Source organism: Chenopodium quinoa, unplaced genomic scaffold (assembly GCF_001683475.1).
Source record: "Chenopodium quinoa cultivar QQ74 unplaced genomic scaffold, ASM168347v1, whole genome shotgun sequence".
Taxonomy (NCBI): Eukaryota; Viridiplantae; Streptophyta; class Magnoliopsida; order Caryophyllales; family Amaranthaceae; genus Chenopodium; species Chenopodium quinoa.
The window spans coordinates 618660-645724 of NW_018743051.1; the positions used below are offsets into that span (position 1 = coordinate 618660).

A 27065-nucleotide genomic window follows, 5' to 3' on the forward strand; every position below is an offset into this window, starting at 1 on the left:
ATAATAATAAAAAAAAAATCATGTATGTTATTGCCTATGTAATATCCAAAAAAAAAAAAAACAGGAAGCATTATTGCCACCGGTTAACCGGTGACAATTCTTGTTTTTGCCACCGGTTTTGAACCGGTGGCTTTTTAAAATATTATTGCCACCTGATTAGGGGATTTTGCTCCCACCAATCGGAATGCGCCACGTGGGCCAATCAGGTCCTGCCAAATGTCCCCCAGTTGGACCTCTCAGGGCTTGCCACGTGGCACACGCTTATTCGTCCACCCTGGACCTATTATGTCATGACACGTGGCATACTCCATGCCTAATGGAGAAGTCGGCCACCTAGGCCCAACTTCCGAGGGAAGCCCAATCAGCCCAAGGTTAACCTAAACCTAGGATTGGCACGTTTCCCGAGGTTATAAATACCTCCCTTAATCCTCATTAAGGGGGATTACGCAGATTACACACATTAAACACTCTCACCTAGAGAGACCCAATCACTTTAATTTCCGCATTAATTACTCCTTAATCAAGTACTAACTTGACCGTCGGAGGCGGATCTCCAATCATCCGGAGCATCCGTTTGTTTTGCAGGTACAGCCGTCCGGTTCCAGTCTCGGAATTGTAACTCTCCCGCAGGACATCAGAAAACCCCGAAACATTTTTGGCATTATCAAAGAACAGCTGGACGGCAGGACACTACTTTGCATCTGTCGGCCGTCCACAAGCAAACGGCCAGGTAGAAGCCTTTAATAAAATCATCTCAGACGGTCTCAAGAAAAAGATTGAACGAGCAGGCGGCCTATGGGCGGATGAATTACCACATGTTCTCTGGGCCATTAGGACGACTGAAAAAGGGGCGACTGGAGAAACTCCATTCCTCCTAACTTATGGTGCGGAAGCTGTTCTTCCAATAGAACACTACGAGCCGACTCTTCGAGTAATGCTATATGACGAAGAGGCAAACTGGGAAGCCATGCGCCTGGCATTAGACTCACTCCCTGAAAGGAGGGGCAATGCTGTCTTGCGCCATGAAATTTACCGCCTGAGAATGACTAGATCATACAACAAAAAAGTACACAGGCATCCACTCAAAGTGGGGGACTTTGTACTTAGAAAAATGGAAGCAGTTGGTAGGGCTAATGAGTCTGGCAAACTAACTCCCAACTGGGAAGGACCCTACCGAATCTGTGAAGAGGTCAGGGACGGTACCTACCGTCTGGAAACACCAGACGGCCAACCGTTGCCTCGAACTTGGAATGTAGATAATCTTAAGAAATATTTCTTTTGAATGATGTAAATAGTCAAGGGCTACTTAATAAAAGTTGTTGTTTCATTCAATTTTGTACTAAGAGGGGCACGCCTACTAACAAACAGTCGGCTACTCTCCATATTTAGTTTTCATTTTTACCTAAGAGGGGCATGCCTACTGACAAACAGTCGGCTACTCTCCATGTTTAATTTTTATTCTTACTTAAGAGGGGCACGCCGCTTGTTTCACTCAACCGGCTACTCTCCCACAATACAGTTCACCAAGAACTATCAAAGGCTCATGGCTAAAATGATCAGACCAGGCGTCAAGCCAACTGATCAAAATATAAAAATTCAATTCGACCTGTCCCAACGTTATAGCAGGCGTCCGACGGCATCCATCCGGATGAAATTCGTCGCAGAGAGCAGCTCCCTTTTGGGTGGAACATTGTTCTATAAAATCATTACACGGCACCTATACGACTGTCTAAACAAGACAACCACGTAGCTGTTTCACGGACAAGGATACCTCTCACTTAACTGACTAATCAGGTCAAACAAGTGTTCGCAGTAACCATCCGTGTCAACCAACCGACTGGACTACTTGGGATAAGAACAGTCGGTATCTTATGAGTTGATAGCCAACAAACATTGGCGAATAAAGGGGAGCAACCGGTACCCACCGCTTGAAACCTCTACTACTCAGTCACTCGGCGACTAGGTAACAATCATGTTTACTTGGTCACTCCTTAAAAATTTAGTATGAAACTAAAAAGGTGTTCATACAGCACCTGTTCACACTAGATTAAATGTGGCGGGGAACAGTCGGCCTAGATTGCCTAAAGTCTCTAGCCTAAAAACATGACAGGTAGGAAACCACTTTCCTACTTGGTTAATTTTACAAATGACAGGACCGCCTGCCTAAAGGGGATCCAGTCTTTAAAATAGGTCGAATACCAATTGAATAAATGGCCGACTGATCGCCTAGCCTGGAAACAGACAACCAGTCGTCCAGGGGCATAGACGGCGTGACTAACTATCCGTACCTGTCTGCAACTATCGGCCATGTAAAACAGTCGGTATAGTGTGAAATTGGATATCAGAATATTCAATACTTAAACAAATTTGAAGCAAAACAAAAATATTCATTAAAAGGAAGCCGGTCATTAAAGACCGGCCAAATATTCAGAGCCCCGGCCCCCTGGCCGGGTAAATACAAACAAACGGCACGCAGGCCGTGGAAAGAAGACATAAAGCTTAAGAAGGGGGCAGATCTTCAATATTAGCAGCTGCCGCCTGGTCAGCACTCTTTTTGCTGGACTCGGCTTCAGCTGCATCCTTCTTCGATGCATTACCCCCAAGCGGCACAAGCGCAACTACCGGCTGCTCCTCCTCCTCCAACGCCTCGTCCTCAGCAGCCGCCAGGATCTCTTGATTATATCTATCAAAACACTGGCGGTACGTTTTTTTTCAGGAGGCAAAGTCGGCATTGGGGAAGAGGCGGCCCCAAGTCATGCGCTGGATTTGAGCAGAGTCTTCCATCATCTCCCGGACCAGCTCTTTCTTTTCTTGCTCGGCCTTTTCCGAGAGCTCCTGAGTAAGACTCTTCTCCTGGGTCACCAGGCGTTCCTTAACAGCCGCCAAGGATTTCTCCAAGGTGTCATATGAGGACATCTTTTGGCGAAGAGGTCTCAGCTCGGCCTTGAAATTGTTGATGGTCGCCTCCAGCTCGCTATTCCTCTTATGGGCCGCCTCTAACTGAGCCCGGATAGCGGCGGTAGCCTGCGCATGATAATAAAGAATATCAATTGTCAGAACCTCATTTTGGGCAATTTGAAACATTGTCTTATCACAGTCAGAGGCGGTCATAGCTTTTGCAACCTTTACCTCTTTGTTCTTCTTGTCAAGCGGCTTACGGAGGCCGTTTACTCGGAGCAGGGCCTAAGTAAAAAGGGGAACAGGCGTCAGTTTCCAAACAAAAAAAAAAAGAGAGGCGTCCTGGAATTCAAATACTCAAAAATATGTTAAGTATACCTCAGCAAGGACTCCTGCAATCCCGTCTAGGTCAAAGGTGCCGACACCCCTGACCGCCTCCCTTTCAGCTGGAGGAACGGCCTTGATCATAGACTTGGCCACCTCGACCAAGTCAGGCTCCTGAGGGCCAGCTGCATTAAGCATAGACAAACGGATTAGACCTAGTAAAGAAGGGAGCAAGTCTAAAATTTACAAGGATAACTTCATACTTCTAGGCGGCCCAATTAGAGTTTTGGAAGGAGTGGCCGGCTGTTTCTCAGCCGCCGCATGTTTCCTGGCAGAACCAGGAGAGCTCGCAACAGTCGTCCTCCGGGCCTTGGAGTCCGGCTGTTGGGAAGAAGAAGCTCTTGGAGCGCCCGTCTAAAAAAAAGAAGAAAAGAGTCAGTATATGCATAAACACAACTCCAAAAAGAGAGTGAAAGGTTCGAAGCCCACCAAGGGTGCCCCCTTGTTGGGGGAGTCGGTTGAAGACTATTGCATGATGGAGGCCCGCAACATGGCCGCCGCAGTCTTGGAGGCGGTAATTTTGCTCATGGCGTCCGCTGCAAAAACAAATAGAAAAGTTAATAAAAGTCATAACAGAAATGCATGGAACAACAGAGTATTCGACAGGCCGGCTACCTCTTGAGCACCGACTGCTGAGGCCACAGGCGGCCAAAAAGTACTCGTCGTAGAGCCATTTGAAGCTCGGGACGCAGTTCAGAAGCACCTACTCCTAACAAAATGAAAAGCAGCAAGCTCCGGCGCAACAAAAGCGAAGCGAGCCTCTATCAGAGAAAGCCGGGGGGTACTTGCTCTCGTACCCCTGAAGTAGAGTTCACCTTCGACTCTACTTTGAAGAGTCCTTTATCTAGGATCTCTTTCTTAGCCTTGGGGGGAACAGGCGGCATGCTGCGGCCGCCTGCAAGAAGGGGCGGATTCCTGTTCCACCTGTTGAAGCGCTTGTTCAGCTCTGTGTCTGAAATCTCAATGATAAGGAAGGTGCTCCGCCAGTCCTTCCATTTGTTTGCTTTACCTCTTGTCATGAGGTAGCCCCTGTGGCTCGTCAATTGATACCAGCCGGTACCGCCTGCCTTAGGGGTCCGGCTGAGGTAGTTCATGTGGGCGAAAGCCTCGAAGTTCGGCTCCACCCCGTGCAGTTCGCACCCGGCCACATAGCCGAGTACGTTGACCCAGGAGTTCGGGGCTAACTGCCATAACCCCAACTCATACCCATCCAAGATCCGCTGAACAGCCGGATGTAGTGGGAAGCGCAGCCCAGCCTTGATGGCCGCCTCGTAGCAGCCAAAGCAGGTGCCATCATAACTAGTACCAGCCGGCCAGACGACTGTGTCTTCTGGATCCGGCACGAACACTAAAAAGCCGGGGCCCATTGTGTGGTTTGCGATAAAGCTCCCCACTTTCTCTTGCATGGTCGTGATCCGGCCCCGAGGTACCGTGCAGTAGTAGGGGGTATTTTGCTCTCGGTGAGAGGCGGATGGCTCCGCCCAATTGTCCCCCTTCTCAACTGCATGAGAAAGCCTCGCCTCTTGTAGGCGACTGTTTTTCTCTTCTGTGTCCAGAGAAGCATGGCTAGAAGAGCTAGACTCGGATTCTTCCTCTAACGAGTCCGAAGAGGACGACTCCTCCCCTCTCCTAGAGGGGCCCGCCTCCTCTCCTTTAAAAGGAGCAGAAGAGAATGTAGAATTGTCAACTGTAAAATGGGAAGGGGTCACTTTGACTCCTCCCTCAGAACTGCCGGCTTTCAAGCCGCTTTGTTTCACTTCCACATCTGGCGCCGTGTCAGATGTTTCACTAATCGGCACCCGGTGGGAGGAGCCGTCTGAGTTCGAGATCCTAGCCGTCTTTTTTGTTCTGGCCCTCATGTTCTGCATAGACACAGATACAGTCGGACTTTGTATAAAGGGCAAAGATGGGTCCAGAAAAGGGCAGGCGGCACTCCTAGTCCTAGATTCAGCCGTCCCCGGTGACCGGCTGATCGCTAGCCTAGGTCGTGTCGTGTGCTTCCGTGGTGCCATTTCAAAAAAGAATAAAGTAAAGAGAAAATTAAGAGTAAGAGAACCGACGGTTACCTGAACGAGTGACGATTGATGAAGTTCTGAAAATCCTTTGCAGTCGGCTTGTCAGAGCAGGCGGTAGGCAGAAAGGGTCCAAAATGTCAGAGCAAGTTCAGGGGTCCGAATGTTCTCTCACAAAGTTCTCAAGTGTGAAAATGACCGAAGGCAACACTCCCTTATATAGGCGAAGTGAGAAGGCGAAGGGTCACTTCCGGAATTCAAAATTTGGGCGGGAGAATCTCTCGGCCTTTCGCCGAGTGACACCTGTAGCAGGCCGTCGCCTGTTACAGGGCGACACCTGTCACAGGTAACACGTGACCAGTCACGTGCCACCTGTGAGGGGCAAATGATTAGGGGATTTTGCTCCCACCAATCGGAATGCGCCACGTGGGCCAATCAGGTCCTGCCAAATGTCCCCCAGTTGGACCTCTCAGGGCTTGCCACGTGGCACACGCTTATTCGTCCACCCTGGACCTATTATGTCATGACACGTGGCATACTCCATGCCTAATGGAGAAGTCGGCCACCTAGGCCCAACTTCCGAGGGAAGCCCAATCAGCCCAAGGTTAACCTAAACCTAGGATTGGCACGTTTCCCGAGGTTATAAATACCTCCCTTAATCCTCATTAAGGGGGATTACGCAGATTACACACATTAAACACTCTCACCTAGAGAGACCCAATCACTTTAATTTCCGCATTAATTACTCCTTAATCAAGTACTAACTTGACCGTCGGAGGCGGATCTCCAATCATCCGGAGCATCCGTTTGTTTTGCAGGTACAGTCGTCCGGTTCCAGTCTCGGAATTGTAACTCTCCCGCAGGACATCAGAAAACCCCGAAACACCACCCCCCAAAAAGCCGCCGGTTCAAAACCAGTGGCATAAAGGGGTTTTGAACCGGTGGGCAATTGATTTTTTCGCCTAGTGGTTGACGCGTTTGATTTAGGCACATATATTAAGGAGAGGAAAGAGAGTGAGAGAGAATGAAAAAACAAGTGGGGTAGCTTGTAAATGCAAGGTAAAAAGTTTACCCTAAAAACTAAAAAAACTTCCTAAAAAGGAATACGTGTCAACTAAAAAGAAACGGAGGTAGTACGTATGTATTATGATATTTGTATAATTAATAATATTAAGGTAATTTGGCCCTCTTAAGAAAAATTGTCAAGATCCGCCACTGTCCGGTGGCGCGATCCTCTATCTTCGACGAACTTCGCCTTAATTACCCTCATTTCCACCCTTCCCTCTCCTCTCTTTATCTCTCTTAGTCTTAAAAAATCGAAAAAAAGTTGTTCGAAATTACCCAGAAAAAATCTAAAAAAAATCGTGTTGATAAGGAAAATTTTATTTTGTTGCGTTTGATTTGTTGCGGAATAATTAGAGGAGAGGAAAGTGGTTTATATAAAAAACCAAAAAAAATTGAAAATTTATTAAACAAAAAAAAACCCTTAATTTATTTTTGTCCTTCTCTCCAAAATTTTAAGTTTTAGGGTTTTTAGGAGTGAGAAAAAATGGCTCAACCTGAGGTTCAAGCGAATGGCGGGGCTTTGGCGGCTACTGCGCCGCCTGCAATTGATGGTGGTGCAGCGGCTCCTGCTGGTATGGCTGCTGCGGGACAGTTCGTTACGACGTCGTTGTACGTGTTGCAAGGTTGCTACAGATTCATCTAGGTAGTCAAAAGGACATGGTTTTGTGGAGTATGAGATTGAGGAGTCTTCTAAAAAAGCCGTAGAGAAGTTGAATGGCATGTTGTTGAATGACAAGAAAGTCTATGTGGGCCCGTTTCGGCGAAGGCAAGAAACAAAAATGTCGCTGACAAGACCAAGTTCACAAATGTTTTGTGAGAAATCTTGCAGAGGCAACGCCAGATGATGATATGAATAAGATTTTTAGTCAGTATGGGAAAATTACGAGTGCTATTGTGATGCGTCATGCAGATGGAAAGTCAAAATGCTTTGGGTTTGTCAACTTTGAAAATACAGATGATGTAGCCATTGCTGTGGAGATCTAAATGGGTAGACAGTTGATGGTAAGGAGTGGTATGCAGGCCCGCAGCAATTTCGTGGTATGCAGGGTAGGTGGGGCAACCGCCTTGGGCCCAATTTCGTCAAGTCCAAATAAGGGGCCTAAATTTTATAAATTAAAATAAAAACTCTCCATGTAGGGCTTGTTTGGCATCAGTTTTGGTTTTCAGTTTCCTTTTTTTTTAAAACCAAAAAGAGGAAACAAAAAAAAAAAGGTGTTTTCACTTTTCTGTTGTCAGTTTTCAAAACTATCATAATTTTAATAAGTTTATATAATTTTTGATTCATTATGGGCACATATCATATATTTTTAGAAAACAAAAAACCAAAAAACAGAAAATCACAGCAATGTCAAACGAACCCGTAACTATTAGGCAGCAGTAGTAATAAGATTTTGTGAAAAATCTTGCAGAGAAAACATCAGCTAATGATATGAATTTGTAGATGGCGAATGGCTTTTTATTAAGGAAAATTTGTCAGGAATTACACGCTTAATAGGGGTATTTGGAAACAACTACCCACTAAAAATTTTATCAAAAAAACTACCCTCTAAATTTAAAAAGTTAGAGCAGCACTACTCCTTTGCATTTTCCGGCGAAAATGTCCGGCGGCGCATGGGCCCACTTTTTCAATTTTTCTCTGAAAAAACACAATGCAATGACAAATTGGACCTTAATTTGTAACCCTAAGATAGCCAATTTGAATTAAAAGCATCAAATTCAACCAATTTCAAATTATCCCCAATTTCTAAGAACCCGAATTTTTCTAATCGTTACACCCTAACATCAAAATTCATAATTAATGGATTAAAAGAGAAGAATTACCTATGAATTGCATACCCTACTTGTTTTCACTTCTTCAATTAGGAATTTTCAGAAGAAAAATTGAAAAAGTGTGCCCCACACGCCGGACTTTATCGCCGGAAAATGCAAATGGGTAGTGCTACTTTAACTTTTTAAATTTAGGGGGTAGTTTTTTTGATAAAATTTTTTAGTGGGTAGTTTTTTCCAAATACCCCTATTAAGCATGTAGTTCCTGACAATTTTTCCTTTTATTAATATTAATGAATTAATGAATTGATTTGTTTAAAAAAAAAAAGTTTTTCTAAGCTATACCCTTAGTTCTTCGGTTTCTAAGTTGTACCCATGCATTTTCAAAGTTATAAGATGTGTCCTCCACTTCATGATATTTTATGAACAATACCCTTTGACAGCAATATCTATTAACGAAAGTTAAGTTATATTTATCAACAATGGTGTTGGACGTTATTAATTTGACATGTGTCCCGTTCTAATTGGTTTAATACTTTAAAAAAAACCAGAAAATAAAATAATAAAAATAATAATAATAATAATAATAATAATAATAATAATAATAATAATAATAATAATAATAATAATAATAATAATAATAAAAGTTATTGTTAATAAAAATTAGTGAGGTTGAGGGTACAGCTTAAACGTTTGAAAAGGCATGAACACAGTTTAGAAACCGAAGAAGTTTTGGGGCATAACTTAGAAAACCCCAAAAAAAAAAACAATTAACTTATTATTGAAATTGCTCTAATCCGTAAATGAGCATATCTATTGGTTATAAATTTCTAAGTTTGTGCTAATTTTGCTTTCTCAGGTAAATTTTGTTTTTCCATTTACTTTAATTGCTCTATCGTTCTATAAAAATTGTCCAAAAATGACTATTAGTAACCGTATTAATTAGGGAAGGAGGGAGTATTTTTATTACCGAGTATAGCAATTTTTCGGAAGTCGGTAAAGAGCCCGGAATTTGTAACAAACCCCGTACTTTGAAAACTGAAACTTCCTGTCCAAAAAAAAAACTGAAACTACTGGTATCAGAATTGGTTGGAGCTTCGAAGAGAGAGAAAAAATGGCGAGACTGATTCGAAACAAACTCGGATTAACTCAGTTTGTAACTCAGTCCAACATTCTAGGGTTCAATTTAGGGCTAAAATCATGCAATAGTAGGAGATTGTTGGAAACCCTAGCTTTTGAAGAAGTAAGATCTTCCAATTCAATTGATAAGCCGTCTGATTGTACTGCATTCATTCTTCATGGACTTTTGGGTTCCGCAAGAAATTGGCGATCATTTGCTCGCAATCTTTCTTCTTATCTCTCCACTAATTCCTCCTCTGGTAATTTCCTTCTCTTTCTCTTTGATTTGTTGCAGTTCATTTTGTGATTTAATTTTGTTCAACAGAAAAAAGTTGCAATCTTGTACCCTAGTATCTGTATTTTTCTATTTTTGTTTGGATAAATTTATGCTTGGTAATTTTTTGATGATTTGTTGAGCCATTTTAAGACAATTTTTAAGAGCTGAATTAGATGATTGTATATGTAGCTTTTTTTATTATATTTTATTTTATTATTATTATTGTAATAGACACTCAATTTTCATTAAGAGGGATGCTATAATGATAATTGTTGTATGGTGGTGAATACTGAATAGTGCATATAATAATAGACATTTTTCATAATTGAAAAGGCTGATTGATAGAATAACATTGAAGATTATTGATTAGTACTTAGGGTGCAAGTCATGGTTCAGATTTGTGAGTTATTGTCATACCCCTTCCTATGGCGTTGTTGGCTTATCGGTCACCGGCTTGCTTGGTGTTACCTGATTCGTTTATCCCTTAGCAAACTGCAATCGGGAGGGAAAAAATAACTACATTATTTGGTATGTCTTAGACTCCTAGTAGCACACTTTTTCAACCAACGAATTAGCAATACTAGGCTCGCTAGATAGGCAGTGTCTGGTTTCTGAGATGAGGATTGGTGAGACTGAGGCCTGTGTGGATTTCTGGCTTGGTTGTATTGGATCTTCTGATATTTTATTTTTCCATTAATGTAAGGCCTTAATTTTCATTTCGGAAACAAAAGATATAATATTTCTGAACTCTGGTTTTGAGTCTAGAGTTCTAGACAGTTTTTGTGTTTGGACTAATTTTTGTAAGATGTTAGGTCCATTCGTGATAAGGAAGGAATATATGTATGTAGTGAAGCAATGATATGCAACAAACCCTGTGGTCCAAAAGTCCTAATTCTCGTTCATTCTCTATACAACTTATTGCAAAGAAATGGAGAACTTTGTGATCTTAGCTTTATCATTTTGTAGAATGGAGATTGGTGCTTGTTGACTTAAGGAATCATGGGAATTCAGCTGTGGTGCAAGGTCTTCACCCACCACATGATCTGGACAATGCTGCTGCTGATTTGGCTAATCTAGTGAAATCTCAAGGTTGGGATTGGCCTGATGTTGTTATGGGGCATTCCTTGGGTGGCAAGGTTGCATTGCAGTTTGCTCAGGGTGGGTCTAGTGGAGATTATGGTGATTCCATAACATTGCCAAAACAGGTATGAAATTTTTACCGCCATGTTATTAATGAATTACTGAGAGTTGTTCTTGGATTTTTGAGTTGAAGCAATGCATATTACTCCGTAGTTTTGTAATTAATAACCTAGAATTCTCTAATTGACAATCTGTCATCCATTTGTGAGATTATCTATGCATTGTGCATTAATTTTTTTTATGCACCCCTTGTTTCTGCAATTCATCTGATTCTGAATACTTCGTAGGATTAGCTTTGAAGTTTGAACAATGATTGCTGTGATACAAAACACTGTGTCTTTTTGTTGTGTGGATATTGCTGGGTAAAAATGATGAACATCAGCTGGCGCTGGTCACTTGTCTGCTGATTGCCTGATTGTGACACACGTGATTTCAAAGAATCCTTGACTTAATAGATTTCAGTTTGCTGTGTGACATATGTGATAAATGGTACTCGTGCTATATATGTCCCTTTTTTTTGTCCCATTGCAATATTGTCACTTTTTCAGTCAACTTTTAATTACTTTGGCCACTAATCATCGCTAACCTATAAATAATAATATATTCATGTGAGATTTTGTTGGTTTTCTCTTGGTACTTTAGAATATCTCATTTTATAACTTTTTGCATAAGCAGAGTTGGACTTGGAGATATTTACATTTTCAGACGTGTCTTGAAAACCGTAAACAGTCAAATGGGGCAACAAATAGGGGTAGAGGAAGTATTTTCATAGGCCTCGATATAGTGCTCTTGAAAAAAATTTAAACTAGATTTGGTGTTATCATGTCTTTTGTCTTGTATGCTATACTGATGTAGAACTTAAATATTGGATCATTCTCTGATACAGTTACTTTCTGATTGTATTTCATTATGATGATTGGGCATCTTTTATCATCATATTAGCTGCATGTTTCTGGCTTGTTCTTTACGTTTCAACTTTATGAATGTATGTTGCTTTAGCTTCCATATTTACATGATGCAGAACAGTTATGGGTACTGGATTCGGTGCCTGGAGTTGTGAATCCTGAAGACAGTAGTGGAGAAGTAGAGAAAGTACTGGAGACCTTGCAAAGTCTTCCTTCACAAATCCCTTCTAGAAAGTGAGGACACTTGAAACTTTCTTGTCAGGATCTTTTATATTTAAACTTTTTATGAATGTGAACTAGCTCATGTCCTTGGCCAGTTAACCCTCGTAAGTCTGTTCACTTCGTTGTATAAGATAATTGTCATTATATCATCACTAGACTCATGAAAATATATCACTTGTAAAAAAACCAAATGAGCTTTCCTCTTTTAATCGTCATTAGACTTTACTTGTTCATTATGATTCCTGAACTTGTTTGGTGGTTATTGAATCTTCTGAGACCGACAAACATAGTGAAATGCTGTGCTGACAAAGTAAGAGCTGGGGGTTTGGCATTAAATCCTGGGAATTGTCCTGCTAATTTTGTTGTACCAAGTCTACTAACCAAACATCTGACTCAGCTCTTTAGCTTACAGAACAATCAAGTCATTCATACTGAGAAAGTGAGAAACCTATACTTTTTTTCTGCTCCCTATTGTCCCAATTAGAATGCAAATTATATTTTCCACAAAAGGATGCATTAAGCAATGGTTATAAGGTTTGAAGAGCATAAGGGAGGGATCATAGCACCAAATATCAGCTCAGTAAAGAGGCCTACTGGTTGGCTGAAACAAGAGATCCTGCTTATCTATTGCCGTGTCTAGAAATTGATCTACCACTTATTTATATCGCACCACTTATTCTGCTCATTGTGCTTGAAATTTTTTTTTTTTCTCTATATAACCATGATGGGATTTTGTTATGATCTTCTGCAGGTGGCTTGTGGAACACATGATAAAGCTGGGGTTTTCAAAGTCATTGTCAGAGTGGCTAGGCACTAACCTAAAGAAATCTAATGACCATGAGACATGGGCATTCAACCTCGACGGTGCATTTCAGATGTTCAACTCTTACAGGTCCGCTTGATTTTTTATTTCAGCTTTGCCCATATTGTTTGCATTTGTAGTATATGCTTAATTTCTCATCCCATTGACCTTCTACACAATTGTGGTTCTTATTTACTTTCAGGGAGAAGGACTACTGGCCTCTCCTAGGGAACCCTCCGAGAGGAATGGAAATTTCAATTGTACAAGCTGAGAACAGTGATAGATGGGATCCATATGTTATACAGAGGCTTGAATCTCTTACCAGGAAGGAAAGAGATGGATCTGAGGGGAAATTTTCTCTTCATGTTCTTCCTAAAGCTGGGCATTGGGTTCATGTAGATAATCCAAAGGGACTCTTGGATATTGTTGCTCCCAGGATTGCTTCGTTGAAATAAGACTATATGGAGGATAAAGAAAGTTCTTGGCGTCTTCTCCAACAATGTATCGGTAGATATTCTGATTTAAACTATTTCTGCCATCCAGTCTTTTCCAATTGACTGCAAAGGTGTGCATGAAACAAAATAATTACAAAACCAAATTCTTAGTTGTCCTGTGTTATGAAGTTTTTCGTTGATTTGTCAGCAATAATATTCTAATTACTTGCTGTTTAGTGGGTTCTATGCTGTGCATTGTAAAATTGACTGGTTAAGAGAAATTTGTAGCATATAAGCAAACACTTGACATTCATTTCATTAATCAATATACTTTTCTGATGATGGGAACAGAATTGATGAATGTGCATGTACTGTCAGTCATGGCTGTAGATGCTTGAGGTACATTGTTTCTGTTTACGCTTCTTAATACGGTGCAACTGTATCGATGATTGTTATTTGTTCAATTGAGGAGCCTCAGTGGGGATTAAGAATAATGTTTATGGTGAGGCTTTTTATGTTGATGATGATGGTGATGGTGATATAGATGATCTCCATGATGACTTTCATCGGGATGGGGAGTCGCTACTGCAAACTGTATTGGAAATTGAGCAGCCTCCATCGGGTCCAAGACATGATAGTGAAGTCTACTATGGTGATCTTCATAAGGACCTCGAGCTTTTACAAGTGTCTCTGATGAAATTTGAGCATTGGGGGTATGGAGATGGTTATGAGCCCTCTTATGGTGGTGGTGGTGGTGATGACGGCGATGGTGGTGGTGATGGTAAAAATTTGCCTTCGTTGGGAAATACTCCGAAGCTTTATCTTCTTCATGGTAGACATGATGATGACGACCGTGAAGGTAACGTTGCTTCTTGTTAAGACTGCGATGAAGCCATCCTGAGGCTGATTCTGGACTTGGGGTCATTTCAAGATTCGGATTCACTGAATTCAACTTCAAGGGAAAAGCTTCCTGCATATCAAGTCCAATAATGCAGTAAGGTTGAATATACAAAACTAAAAATAACTTCAAAAACTTTTGTTATACTCTCTAGTTGCTGCTAACTCATTTAACAACAACTACTGGATAATTACGAATTTTACTAAATGTATGTTACCTTTGAGTTTGAGTTGACATCCTGCTGATCAATAAGATTATCGGATAATACTTGATGAAACAATGAAAAACAAAGTAGAAACGAAAACATGCTAGTTTTCATCATCATTGTTGTAAACTCAAGTACTTCAGAACTTACAGAATTTTTTTCAGAATTACACTTAGTTATGTGTTTTTGGTGTTGATGAGTCGATTCGATTTCTGTTCAGTAGCATTTATCTACCCGAATTGAGATGCTGTAGGTATAAACTTGGTGATCTAATTGGTAAGATTTGAGACTTTTTCTCAAAAAGGATGTTAGGTTAAAATCATTGCGACTAGATGTGATCTAAGATTTAGCTTGAAAATATTGGAAAATTTTCAGGTTCATAAAATTTAGGAAGTTCTTATATGTTTGTTGGGTATCGGATAAGAGAAAAAGCGTAAATACAGATTTTTGTTGAAGGTATATTATGCATTTGAGTGTGTATTATTACATGCTATACAAAGTTTTGAAGACCTTTTGTTCTTCCATTTGTGTGTATTTCTTTTCATACTCCTGGATATATATTTCATACTCCGTACATGACATCCATATCGTGTATATACAATTTTGTTACTCACGTTGAGTAACTTGGATTTACCCATTTCTTTAGGTTGAACATCAGTCGCTAATTTATCAGAATGGGATCTTTACTAGACCCCTGTGTTGACAAAACAGTAACATCACACAAATATCACCCCAAATCACACATTATCAGGGTGACATAGTCACAATACATTATCAACAAATACCTAGAGATCTTTGTCCAAAAAAAAAAAAAAAAAAAAAAAAAAAAAAAAAAAAAAAAACCCTAAAGACTAGGGAATGGAACAATGAGATGCAAAGAGTGCACACACTGGGATATATAGGTGGATCGTCGAAACTGAGGTGTGACGTGTGTTTGTTAGTGTGTTGCCACGGTGAAAACACGCCTCCACAGTTAACATCCTTTTGTTAAAGAATGAGAAGTTTGCATCTCTGATAAATGATGTAGTATTAACAGCTGATCGCCTACACTATCATTGGAACAAGCACCAGACATTACGGGAGCTAACAAGATCGTCAGTTGTACCAGGTTGGAACAGGGCTTCAAATTGAGCTTTAAGTAGAGCATTCATAAGTTCATAACATATTTCATACACAAGATGTCATCCAAAAAACTACTAAAGAGTCAAGGAACTAGATTTTCAATATCTATGTCTGGTGTTGGACAACCAAAGATGGTCGCTGGCACCTTGTAAGGTTCTTTGGAATAGCAGAAATGTCGAGTTCCTTTATTCCACATTTCCACAGGTCAAGGAAAACCCCATACAGATATTAAGATCCGCAGGTTACAATTCGCGCATGGACCGCATACCAAGGTTGATATGCACAAAAAACACACCCATTGGGACTTACATACACAACTAACACAAGTGAAAGTCTAAATGTGCTATTATTTTCACTCGTAAGAATTTTTCACGCAGGATACAATATCAGCAAACCTCTTGAACATATGGGTAGAAATACTAGAAACAATCAAATAATGAGTAACTTACCCGGCAATAGATGAGTTACCAAAGGAAGGCGTACACATGAAAAACAACTCCGCTAATGGCTAGCCATCACTTTGACAGTTTAACCAAACACTAATAGCAACACCTTTAGTGAGAAAGGATCAAACCATCCAAACATGTGAGCAAATAATACATTGGAACAGCTCGTCCTACCTTTTTCATAAACACAACCATTAAAATCATTTCCTGATTTGATAATTACATTGGTATAACACTTTCAATTCTTAGTCCAAGACATTTTGCATCATTAGCTCCCTTTCAGATGCCTAGCAGATACCACAATATGATTTTAAGGCCTAAATAGTCTTATAATGAAGTCACTAATTATGAAGTTTAGTAAACGTGTGTAATGGCAAACTAGCTTTGGAAGTTTGAAGTTGAACAGGAAGCAGGGCTCAAGTACAAAATAAAAAGACATTAAATCAGTTAAATCAAGTCATTATGCTAAAGAACCAATGACAACAGAGTGTAGCAACACACTATCATATGATCCAATAACTATAAAGTTATGTATTCAACCACCAAAATTTCATCTCTTAAACAAAACTCCATAACAATGCTTAATGCAATCTCAAACTACAAGAAGTTCGACTTCAAAAATGAAAACCAAAGGCTTCAACAGTAACTAGACTAACAAAGCCATAGCAATAGAGACCATATGACCAGTGTGGGAACTCGATAATTCACAGCCTCCTTCCCCTTCTTCCTCCCTTTCTGCGGGTACTGTCTGTTGGGATGGGAGTCACATCCTCTGTAATGAAGATACAAGTGCATCAGTACAAGGGTCGTAAAATTATATGGAGGTTCTAAGCACACTCAAACAAAAGAGAATCACAAGCAAAAACCCATGTTTAAGGGCTAAAAGATCTCACAAAGCTACTGGAAATTCAATAATTTAGGCTGCAAGATTATAGAAAATAGAACCGTTCTTCAGGAAATTAGAGAGCAATTATGATCAGCCATTCAATAGTTCGATAAAATTTCTTTTTCCAGGTAATTGATTATATTAAAAGGCAGCACAATAAATGTGTAAGAACCATACCAATACGGCCAATTTTCATGCCTGAACGGGCAAGAGCTCTGAGTGCAGACTGAGCACCAGGTCCAGGAGTCTTGGTCTTGTTTCCTCCAGTAGCACGGAGCTTAATGTGGAGAGCAGTGATGCCAAGTTCCTGTAATTCAGAGCACAAAATCAAATTATCAACAAGCATTCAAATGGGGAGTTAATTATCCTGTCTAGTCATTAAAATTAAAATGAATAATACCTTGCATCGTTGTGAAACATCTTGGGCTGCAAGCATAGCGGCATAAGGAGAAGATTCATCTCTGTCAGCCTTGACCTTCATTCCACCTGAACAATCCAGAGCACACAATCAATTTAAAGCAAAACCAACAGACATCGTCAGAAAAGAATGGCAATTAAACGACGCAAACAAACTCAGTACTGACTTGAATAATTATACTTACAACCCATTTCATCCATGTCCAAGAGCAATCATCTTACAAGGGGTAACGGTGTAATGCTAGTCTAAGGCTTAAACTATACTTAATTAAATACAAGGAAAGTCCAAGATAAATCTAAAAAACCATGTTCTGTTATTGCAAGAAATTGAGTACAATTTGTCAATTATAATGACACAAATCATGTAACAACATCTATAATCAGATGATGTTACAAATTAAAGATTACAAGGAGATTACATTTACTCTAAACTAAGGGTGTCAGAATTTTATAACAAAACATGTAACAATAACCCCATATATCAGTACTTCTCAAATTGCCACATAAAAGATTAAACTTTGTTTTCACAATATACTCTGCACAAGTTAAAAAGGGAATCTTTAGACAGGTACATTAGTACTATCTTAAAATCAGGTTCTCGAAAATCAAAACATGATGCATTTCATACATTTAACAATTGATCATACTCCAATTAACAGGAAGAACAAAGCAACAACATTAAATTGATAAATTAGAATCATCAAGACAAACCTACAAATTAAGTACCAAACAATCATAATCCTTAAACAAAATAAAACTAAGATTGACTAACAAAACCCTGAAAAAAATCAAAGATTTAACCTGTAATACGAACAAGGGTTTCTCTGCCAGACAAATCAGTGACATGCTGCAATTCCAACAAAAAATCAAAATCAATAAATAACCCAATCCAAAAAACAATCAAATTACACCAAAATAAACAACGAAATTACAAACTTACAATGAAGGTATCATTGAAAGAGGCGAAAATGTGAGCAACACCAAAAACATGCTCTCCCTCTCTAACAGCAGGGCCAAGAGTGACGGTCTCAACCTTAGGCTCTTTAGTCTTTCTCTTCGACTAAAATCACCACCATTATCATCGCAACAACAAAAATCAAAATCAAACAATCAGATCTTCGAATTCGGAAAAACAACAAGAACATAAATTTGCAGAAATTGGAGAATAGAGGAAGAAGAAGGAGAAGCTTACCATGGTTGCAGAAGACGGAAGAGAGAGAAAGGGAGGAAATTAGGGTTTTTGCGGAAATGAGGTGAAGTTGTGAGGGAGAAGAAGACTGAAGTAGAGGAGGAGGTCGATGCCAAATCTTAAATAGCTAGGGTTTTGTGTTTATTGGGTTCATTTTTATTGCCCTCTTTTAATTTATTGGGCTTCATTTCGTTTTGGGCTTGCTTTTTTTATGGCCTGCGCATTTTGTTTCTTAGTCGTGTGGTCCGGATCGGGTAAATATAGTCTCCAAGTCGGGCAAAATTGCATATGGTAGAGCCGTAGAGGTGTCAACTTGAGTGTTCGGGTTGATTCAGTGAGGTCAGGTCGGGTCGGATCTATTTTAAACCAGGGTTACGCTGAATTATTAGGTCATGCGAGTCAAAATCTATCAATTATTTATTGACGGTTTAATCGGTTTCGAATCGAGTCGGCCAGACATATAGTTTGAATTGAGTTTGACTATTTCAATCGTGTTGGGTCGAATTTGATTTGGGACACGTCAAGTCAATTGGTTTTTAAGGCACCATTTACTCTTCTAGTGTGTGCATTGTTGAGGCAAGTTTGGGGACGGGTTGAAGGCTAGAATTGAACTTGTTTTGCTTAAAAATTGTTAGTTAAGGGCTTGTTTGGCATCAGTTTTGATTTTCAATTTCATGTTTTTTTTAAAACCAAAAACAGGAAACAAAAAAAAAGTGTTTCCACTTTTATGTTTTCAGTTTTCAAAATTTTCATAATTTTAATAAATTATCATAATTTTAATAAATTTATATAATTTTTTATTCATTATGGGACACATATCATATACTTTTAGAAAACAAAAAACCAAAAAAGATAAAACCACATCAATGTCAAACGAACCCTAAATTGTCTTGTAATTAATATTTCAAAATTATACCAAAGTTTTCTTTTATTAAGGGAAATTGGATTAAATGTCAAATGAAGTTCACATGAGTTTGGAGCACAATAGCTTATAGCTCATCACATGAGCTATATTTAGGACAATAATTTTGTATATAAGTACAATTATGTAACATACTTTATGGGCAATATTTGCCTATAAATAAGTTCACTATCTTGTGAACTAGTGGAGTAAGAAGAAAAACCGACATTCTCTAATTGCTCTTTTGCTCTCTTCCATCTCCATCATCATAAAATATACAATATCATAGTTACCTCTTAACACGTTATCAGCACCAGTTACTAGTCAGGTATATTTATACCTACTTCTCAAAATTATAACAAATAAATACTATCTACTTCTAAATGTTTTGAGGAGTATGCTCTATAGTTGCCCATATTTTGGGATCCTCTATACCAAAAACTCAAACATTTATTATATCATATATCTCAAAACAACGGTGAAAAATATCCTTACTTATGAATTTATTACTATCTTGCCTTGTTTTATTTATGTTGGTATTTTGGTTTATGTTTGATTCATACATGTTGATATTACATACTCACCTTCTATGTAAAATTTAATTTTAGTAATTATAATTAGTAGTAACTTTGCATGCATATTATTAACTAGATTAACAAAAAGATGCAGCCTTTTTATACTTATTATTTTTCTTACTTTTACATACTTTTTTGTGTTTCTTTCCGTTTTCGAACCCATGATCTTTTATAGATATTAGGGCTCTCGGACCACTATGGCTTGCATTCCCAAAAACACGTTATCATCATCATAAAATATACAATATCATAGTTACCTCTTAACACGTTATCAGCACCAGTTACTAGTCAGGTATATTTATACCTACTTCTCAAAATTATAACAAATAAATACTATCTACTTCTAAATGTTTTGAGGAGTATGCTCTATAGTTGCCCATATTTTGGGATCCTCTATACCAAAAACTCAAACATTTATTATATCATATATCTCAAAACAACGGTGAAAAATATCCTTACTTATGAATTTATTACTATCTTGCCTTGTTTTATTTATGTTGGTATTTTGGTTTATGTTTGATTCATACATGTTGATATTACATACTCACCTTCTATGTAAAATTTAATTTTAGTAATTATAATTAGTAGTAACTTTGCATGCATATTATTAACTAGATTAACAAAAAGATGCAGCCTTTTTATACTTATTATTTTTCTTACTTTTACATACTTTTTTGTGTTTCTTTCCGTTTTCGAACCCATGATCTTTTATAGATATTAGGGCTCTCGGACCACTATGGCTTGCATTCCCAGTGTGATAACCTTTTACAATTATAAATATATATATATGGACCATAATTTTATGCCAGTACGTTAGACTATTATATGATATTTTTACAGTTGTACAAAACAGTAACGGATAAACCTCCTCTATAAAAGACGGATTTTCCCCCAATTTCACCACAAATCCTTTATCTCTTCCCACTTTTTATCCAAAAATCACCTAAAATTTTTTTTTTTTCACCCCCTTCTTCTCCGATATGTTCCCCGACGACGGCAACCAAAACACCCACAACTTCACTTTTGAAGAAGATTTAAGGCAGATAAAACAATATTTCCTTCTAATTACGGCACTTGTAGTTCTATTAGTAGCAATATTAATTTTTGTCACTATGTATAAGTAAAACTCACTTATTTTGTCGTTTTAGTATATTAAAAGCTTGTTTTTGTTTTATTATGTTGTTTGTTGTTATTAATCATCATTGTATAATATTACCGTTATCATTATAATTATTGTTACTACTGTCATTGTTGTCGTTTTGTTTGCAACTAACATGATTAATTTTTGTCTAATCATATAATTACTCACAATAATAAACCAAGGGGGAGAAAAGACTATATTATTTATGGTTTATTATTATTAAATTTAATTATCACATGTCTTATTAACTTAATTATAAATATGGAAGAACTAAACATGTGAGTTGTACATATAATTTGTTATTATAATCTAATTATCACGAAATTTGTTGTAGCTAAAATGGGAGACCTTATGAAAAGACAGTTCAGCATCTTAGATTTATCTGGAAAGAAATTTCTGGAATGGAAAGTGGATGCAATGATGAATTTGAAAGCTCAAGGTTTGGAGCACACTGTTAAAGAAAATAAAAGTCTCTCTGGTCAAACAACTGATGCTACCTCTTCTACAATGACGGTTGAAAAACCTATCACTGAACAAGATAAGGCAAAAGCCTTAGTGTTGTTAAGGCATCATTTACATGAAGGCCTTAAAACTGAGTACATGATGGTTGAAGATCCCAAAGAATTATGGGACTGCCTTAATGAAAGATTTGGACACCACAAAAGGGTGCTCCTTCCTAAGGCATTATTTGACTGGACAAATTTACGGTTCTAGGATTTCAAATCTGTAATAGATTACAATTCAACCATACATGAGATAGTATCTATATTGAGATACTGTGATCATCCAATCACCGATGAACAAATGATTGAAAAAACACTCACTACCTTTCATGCAAGCAACATACTGTTGCAAGAACAATATCGTGAAAGAGGTTTTAAGAAGTTTAATGAATTAATGAGTGTATTGCTTGTTGCGGAACAAAATAGCGACCTTTTGTTGAAAAATCATAATCTCAGACCAACTGGGTCTTTGGCCACTCATCATGAGGCAAATGCAACAAGTTCTTATCCACTCGAGGCAAATGCTGCACGAAGAGGTGGACGTGGAAATTACAATGGCCGTGGAAAAGGCCGTGGAAATTATCGCGGACGAGGCTGAGGACGTGGTAGAAACAATTTTCAAAGAAACAGTAATTTCAAAAATTTTGAAAAACAGAAAGGACAGTCATCTGGAAGCCACAAACAAACTCTTTCAAAAGGAAAAGACACATGTTACAGATGTGGCATTACAGGACATTGGGGACGTACTTGTCGTACGGCCAAACATTTGGTAGACCTTTACCAGGCTTCTGTAAAAGGCAAAGAGAAAAATGCAGAAGCAAATTATGTTAATGAAGAAAATGCTCCATGTCCTACCCTTGATGTGTCCGATTTCTTCATGGACAATGCTGAAACTGGGAATGATTTCATCTTTGGAGAAAATAACAATGCTTAATTAACCCATCTACTGATGTAATATATACTACGTTTTAATGAATTTTCTGATATGTATTTTAAATGATTAGTCATGTACTCTTAATTTTTATCATAAATAAAAGTTTGTATGATATTATTCTAAACTAATCTCATATTTATTTTATGAAGATATGGATATACCCGAAGTTGGTTCCGAATATCATTGCCTTTTGGACAGTGGAACAACACACACTATCTTAAAGGATAGGAAATATTTTTCACAACTAAAGTTGTTTCAGGCAAATGTAAACACTATCTCCGGGTCAGCAAAATTAATTGAAGGATCTGGAAAGGCTTGTATAATGCTTCCAAATGGAACAAAATTAATAATCAATAATGCTTTATATTCGAGTAAATCTCGAAGAAATCTCATAAGCTTTAAAGATGTACGCCAAAATGGATATCATCTAGAAACAATGACAACAGATCAAAAAGAGTATATATGCCTCACGGTAGAAAAACATGGCAAGAAACATATATATGAGAAATTGCCAGCATACTCTTCGGGGTTATATCGTATAAACATACGACCCGTGGAAATCAATATGGTATCTAACCAGAAGTTAGATGACAAACATTTGATTATTTTATGGCATGATCGTTTGGGACATCCAGCAACTGGGATGATGCAAAGAATAATAGCACATTCAGTTGGACATTCAATAAGAAATGTCAAAATTCCCCGATCAGATGAATTAACATGCTCTGCATGTTCACTTGGCAAATTAATAATAAGGCCATATATGAACAAAATTGCTACTGAATCTCCAAAATTCTTGGAAAGAATTCAGGGAGATATTTGCGGGCCAATTAATCCGGCATGTGGACCATTTCGATATTTTATGGTTTTAATTGATACTTCCACACGATGGTCACATGTCAGTCTGCTTTCAAGTAGAAATGTTGCTTTTGCAAAATTACTTGCCCAAATTATCAAATTAAGAGCACAATTCCCAGATCATACAATAAAGAAAATAAGGCTCGATAATGCTGGGGAATTTACATCCCAAACATTTAATGATTATTGTATGTCAATTGGAATTGATGTTGAACATCCAGTAGCTCATGTCCATACACAAAATGGTCTAGCTGAATCACTAATTAAGAGATTACAATTGATTGCAAGACCATTATTAATGAGATCAAAATTGTCATCATCTGCTTGGGGACATGCTATAATACATGCAGCAACACTAATTAGATTGAGACCTACAACTTATCATAAATTCTCACCACTACAACTTGTTTGTGGTAGAGAACCAAGTATCTCACATCTAAAAATCTTTGGTTGTGCTGTATATGTTCCTATTGCTCCACCCCAACGAACAAAAATGGGTCCACAAAGAAGGCTGGGAATTTATGTCGGGTTTGAATCCCCATCTATAATTAAATATCTTGAACCATTGACTGGTGACTTATTTACGGCTAGATTTGCCGACTGTCACTTTAATGAAACAGTATTCCCAGCCTTAGGGGGAGAGAAAGTGGACCCACACAAGAAAGAAATAGAACTTATTTGGAATGCAACACAATTGTTGATGTTAGACCCACGAACAAATATGTGTGAACAAGAAGTTAAGAAAATTGTTCATTTACAAAGTGTTGCAAATCAATTGCCTGATGCATTTGTAGACACAAAGAAGGTGACAAAATCACATATACCAGCAGAAAATGCCCCTGCACGTATTGAAATCCCAATTGGTAATAAGGCCATAGAAAATGAATCTCAGGCACGCAGAAAGCGTGGAAGACCACTTGGTTCAAAAGATTCTAAGCCAAGAAAATTGAAAAGATTGGATGGAATAGAAAATGAGACTAATAATGTTCCCCCGTCAGAAGGTTAAGAAAGACCAAATGTGGATGAAAGTAAAGAAAATGATGATAATCCAAAAGGGGACGAACAAGAAGACAACCCTACGGGAAATGAACAAGACGTTCAAAACGTCGATAACAATGAAATTTCAATGAATTACGTCTCTACCAAGACTCATTGGAATAGGAAATATGTTATCGTGGATGAAATATTTGCAAATTCCATCGCAATCGACATTGTGTCTGATGAAAATGATATTGAACCAAGGACAGTGGAAGAATGCCGACACAGGAGTGATTGGCCAAAGTGGAAGGAGGCAATGCTGGCTGAGTTGAAGTCACTTGAAAAACGAGAAGTTTTCGGAAAAATAACTCTTACACCAGCAGGTGTAAAACCCGTTGGCTACAAATGGGTATTTGTAAGAAAACGTAATGAGAAAAATGAAATAGTTAGATACAAGGCAAGACTTGTAGCCCAAGGATTTTCTCAAATTCCAGGGATTGATTATGAAGAAACATATTCTTCAGTGGTTGATGCAACTACATTAAGATTTCTGGTAAGTTTGACAGTCACAAAAGGACTGCAAATGCGATTAATGGATGTAGTGACTGCGTATTTGTATGGGTCACTCGATACGGACATTTACATGAAAGTCCCCAAAGGACTAAAACTACCAGAAAACCACAAGCCTAGACAACTGCTTTCCATAAAACTAAAAAGTTCACTTTATGGATTGAAACAATCTGGAAGGATGTGGTACAACCGTCTGAGTGAATACCTTATGAGAGAAGGATTCAAAAACAACCAAGTTAGTCCCTGTGTTTTCATAAAGCGATCACAATCAGGATTCGCTATCATTGCAGTTTATGTTGATGATTTAAATATCATCGGAACCCCAAATGAACTTGAGAAAACTGCAAAATACTTGATGAAAGAATTTGAGATGAAAGACCTTGGGAAAACTAAATTTTGCCTTGGACTACAAATTGAGCACTTGAGTCATGGCATTTTTGTCCATCAATCAAACTATACAGAAAGAGTTTTGAAACGTTTCTTCATGGACAAAGCAACCCCAACCAACTTCCCAATGGTTGTTCGTTCTTTGAATATGAAAAATGATCCATTCAGACGTCGAGAAGAAAATGAAGAGATTCTGGGTCCAGAAGTACCATACTTAAGTGCAATTGGAGCCTTAATGTACTTAGCTAACAATACTAGACCCGACATAGCTTTCTCTGTGAATTTGTTAGCCAGGCACAACAATGCACCAACATATAGGCATTGGAAGGGAGTTCGACACTTACTCCGGTACCTACGAGGGACACGAGACCTTGGTTTATATTACCAACCAAAACAAGATGCTGCTCTCATTGGGTATGCAGACGCTGGATACTTATCAGATCCTCAAAATGCCAAGTCACAAAATGGATATGTATTCACTTATGGCGGCACTGCAATATCATGGAAATCAACAAAGCAGACATTGACCGCGACATCATCAAACCATGCAGAGTTGATAGCCCTCTATGAAGCAGGACGGGAATGTGTGTGGCTGAGGTCGATGATCAGTAATATCCAAAAGGAGTGTGGAATGAACGCAATAACAGAAGACCCAACCATCATCTTTGAAGACAATACAGCATGTATCGCTCAAGTAACTGAAGGATATATTAAGGGAGATAAAACGAAACATATTGCCCCAAAACTGTTCTTCACACATGATCTGCAAAAGGACGAGGAAATAAATATCCAGCAAATTCAGTCTTGTGAAAATCTTGTCGACCTTTTCACCAAATCACTTCCTTCCAAGAAATTTGAGCAATTGGTTCACAAAATTGGAATGCGACATCTTCGTGATCTATGCTGAAATCAGGAGGAGTATTATATGCACTGCACTCTTTTTCCCTTCGATCAGGTTTTTATCCCACTGGGTTTTTCCTGACAAGGTTTTTAACGAGGCAGTATATCAAAGCATATAATATTTTTCTTTGAAGCAACCCATACTCCATTTCATGCGAACTTCAAGGAGGAGTGTTAAGAAAATGTCAAATGAAGTTCACATGAGTTTGGAGCACAATAGCTTATAGCTCATCACATGAGCTATATTTAGGACAATAATTTGTATATAAGTACAATTATGTAACATACTTTATGGGCAATATTTGCCTATAAATAAGTTCACTATCTTGTGAACTAGTGGAGTAAGAAGAAAAACCGACATTCTCTAATTGCTCTTTTGCTCTCTTCCATCTCCATCATCATAAAATATACAATATCATAGTTACCTCTTAACAGTTTTTAGTTTTTAGTTTTGTTGGAATGGGTTGTCAATTGTTATTATTATGTCATTGTTATTGAGGTTCATGGAGGTTAATTAATCAAGAAACTCATGTTAGTTGATGACTTTTGAAAATCAATAATGAAGGTTGAGAACTTGAGATTATTCTACTATCCTTATTTACCTTAGTTACAATATAAAGGTTTTGTAAAAGTTATAAGTAGTGAATTTATTTTAGACTGTCCAATTTTTGTAACTGTATCAATAATTACATAAGATTCATTTGTGGTAATCCTTGTTTAAAAGGAGTTGCATGGTGTAAACACTAAGTTATAAACATGGCGAGTAATTTAACAAAGTTTTCCTTGGTAAACATGGGTTTTTGCTTGTGATTCTCTTTTGAAAATTTGTCTTTATTAACTGGATTGTTATGAGTGTTGAATGAAAATATGTTTCTAATTTACCATTGAGTTTATGTTTGTGTCTTTGAATGAACTTTATTAAATTGAATTATTTTAAAAAATGAAATTTTATTTACTTTTCAAAGTGAAAATGATTTTGTTCCAGTTATGTGTAAATGTGTAATGAGTAGGTATACAAAAAATATGAATAAAAAGTTTGATTAATTTACTTGTGAACTATTAGAAATGTTCATTTTGATAAGTAACAATTTTTTGAGATATTACGATCTAAGTTTTGTAATTTGCCACAT

General features: G+C 38.1%; 4 protein-coding genes across 4 annotated transcripts; 2 read left to right on the forward strand and 2 right to left on the reverse strand.

Annotated features, from left to right (window-relative positions):
* Positions 1-9110: 9110 nt before the first annotated feature.
* On the forward strand, positions 9111-13386 carry LOC110730981 (protein ABHD11-like). Its single transcript, XM_021910834.1, has 5 exons — positions 9111-9505; positions 10489-10727; positions 11689-11801; positions 12541-12681; positions 12794-13386. Exons 1-5 carry the CDS (start codon positions 9241-9243, stop codon positions 13044-13046), a joined length of 1011 nt encoding a protein of 336 aa, XP_021766526.1. The 5' UTR covers positions 9111-9240; the 3' UTR covers positions 13047-13386.
* Positions 13318-14409, reverse strand: LOC110730983 (uncharacterized histidine-rich protein DDB_G0274557-like). Its single transcript, XM_021910835.1, has 2 exons — positions 14141-14409; positions 13318-13995 (listed from the first exon to the last, which is right to left on the reverse strand). Exons 1-2 carry the CDS (start codon positions 14246-14248, stop codon positions 13510-13512), a joined length of 594 nt encoding a protein of 197 aa, XP_021766527.1. The 5' UTR covers positions 14249-14409; the 3' UTR covers positions 13318-13509.
* Positions 14410-16173: 1764 nt separating this feature from the next.
* Positions 16174-18336, reverse strand: LOC110730984 (40S ribosomal protein S14-2). Its single transcript, XM_021910836.1, has 6 exons — positions 18192-18336; positions 17940-18059; positions 17801-17846; positions 16983-17068; positions 16760-16889; positions 16174-16468 (listed from the first exon to the last, which is right to left on the reverse strand). Exons 1-6 carry the CDS (start codon positions 18192-18194, stop codon positions 16401-16403), a joined length of 453 nt encoding a protein of 150 aa, XP_021766528.1. The 5' UTR covers positions 18195-18336; the 3' UTR covers positions 16174-16400.
* Positions 18337-21144: 2808 nt separating this feature from the next.
* LOC110731048 lies at positions 21145-22242 on the forward strand. The gene is made up of 3 exons (XM_021910899.1): positions 21145-21471; positions 21520-21795; positions 21964-22242. Exons 1-3 carry the CDS (start codon positions 21145-21147, stop codon positions 22240-22242), a joined length of 882 nt encoding a protein of 293 aa, XP_021766591.1.
* The last annotated feature ends 4823 nt before the right edge of the window (positions 22243-27065 follow it).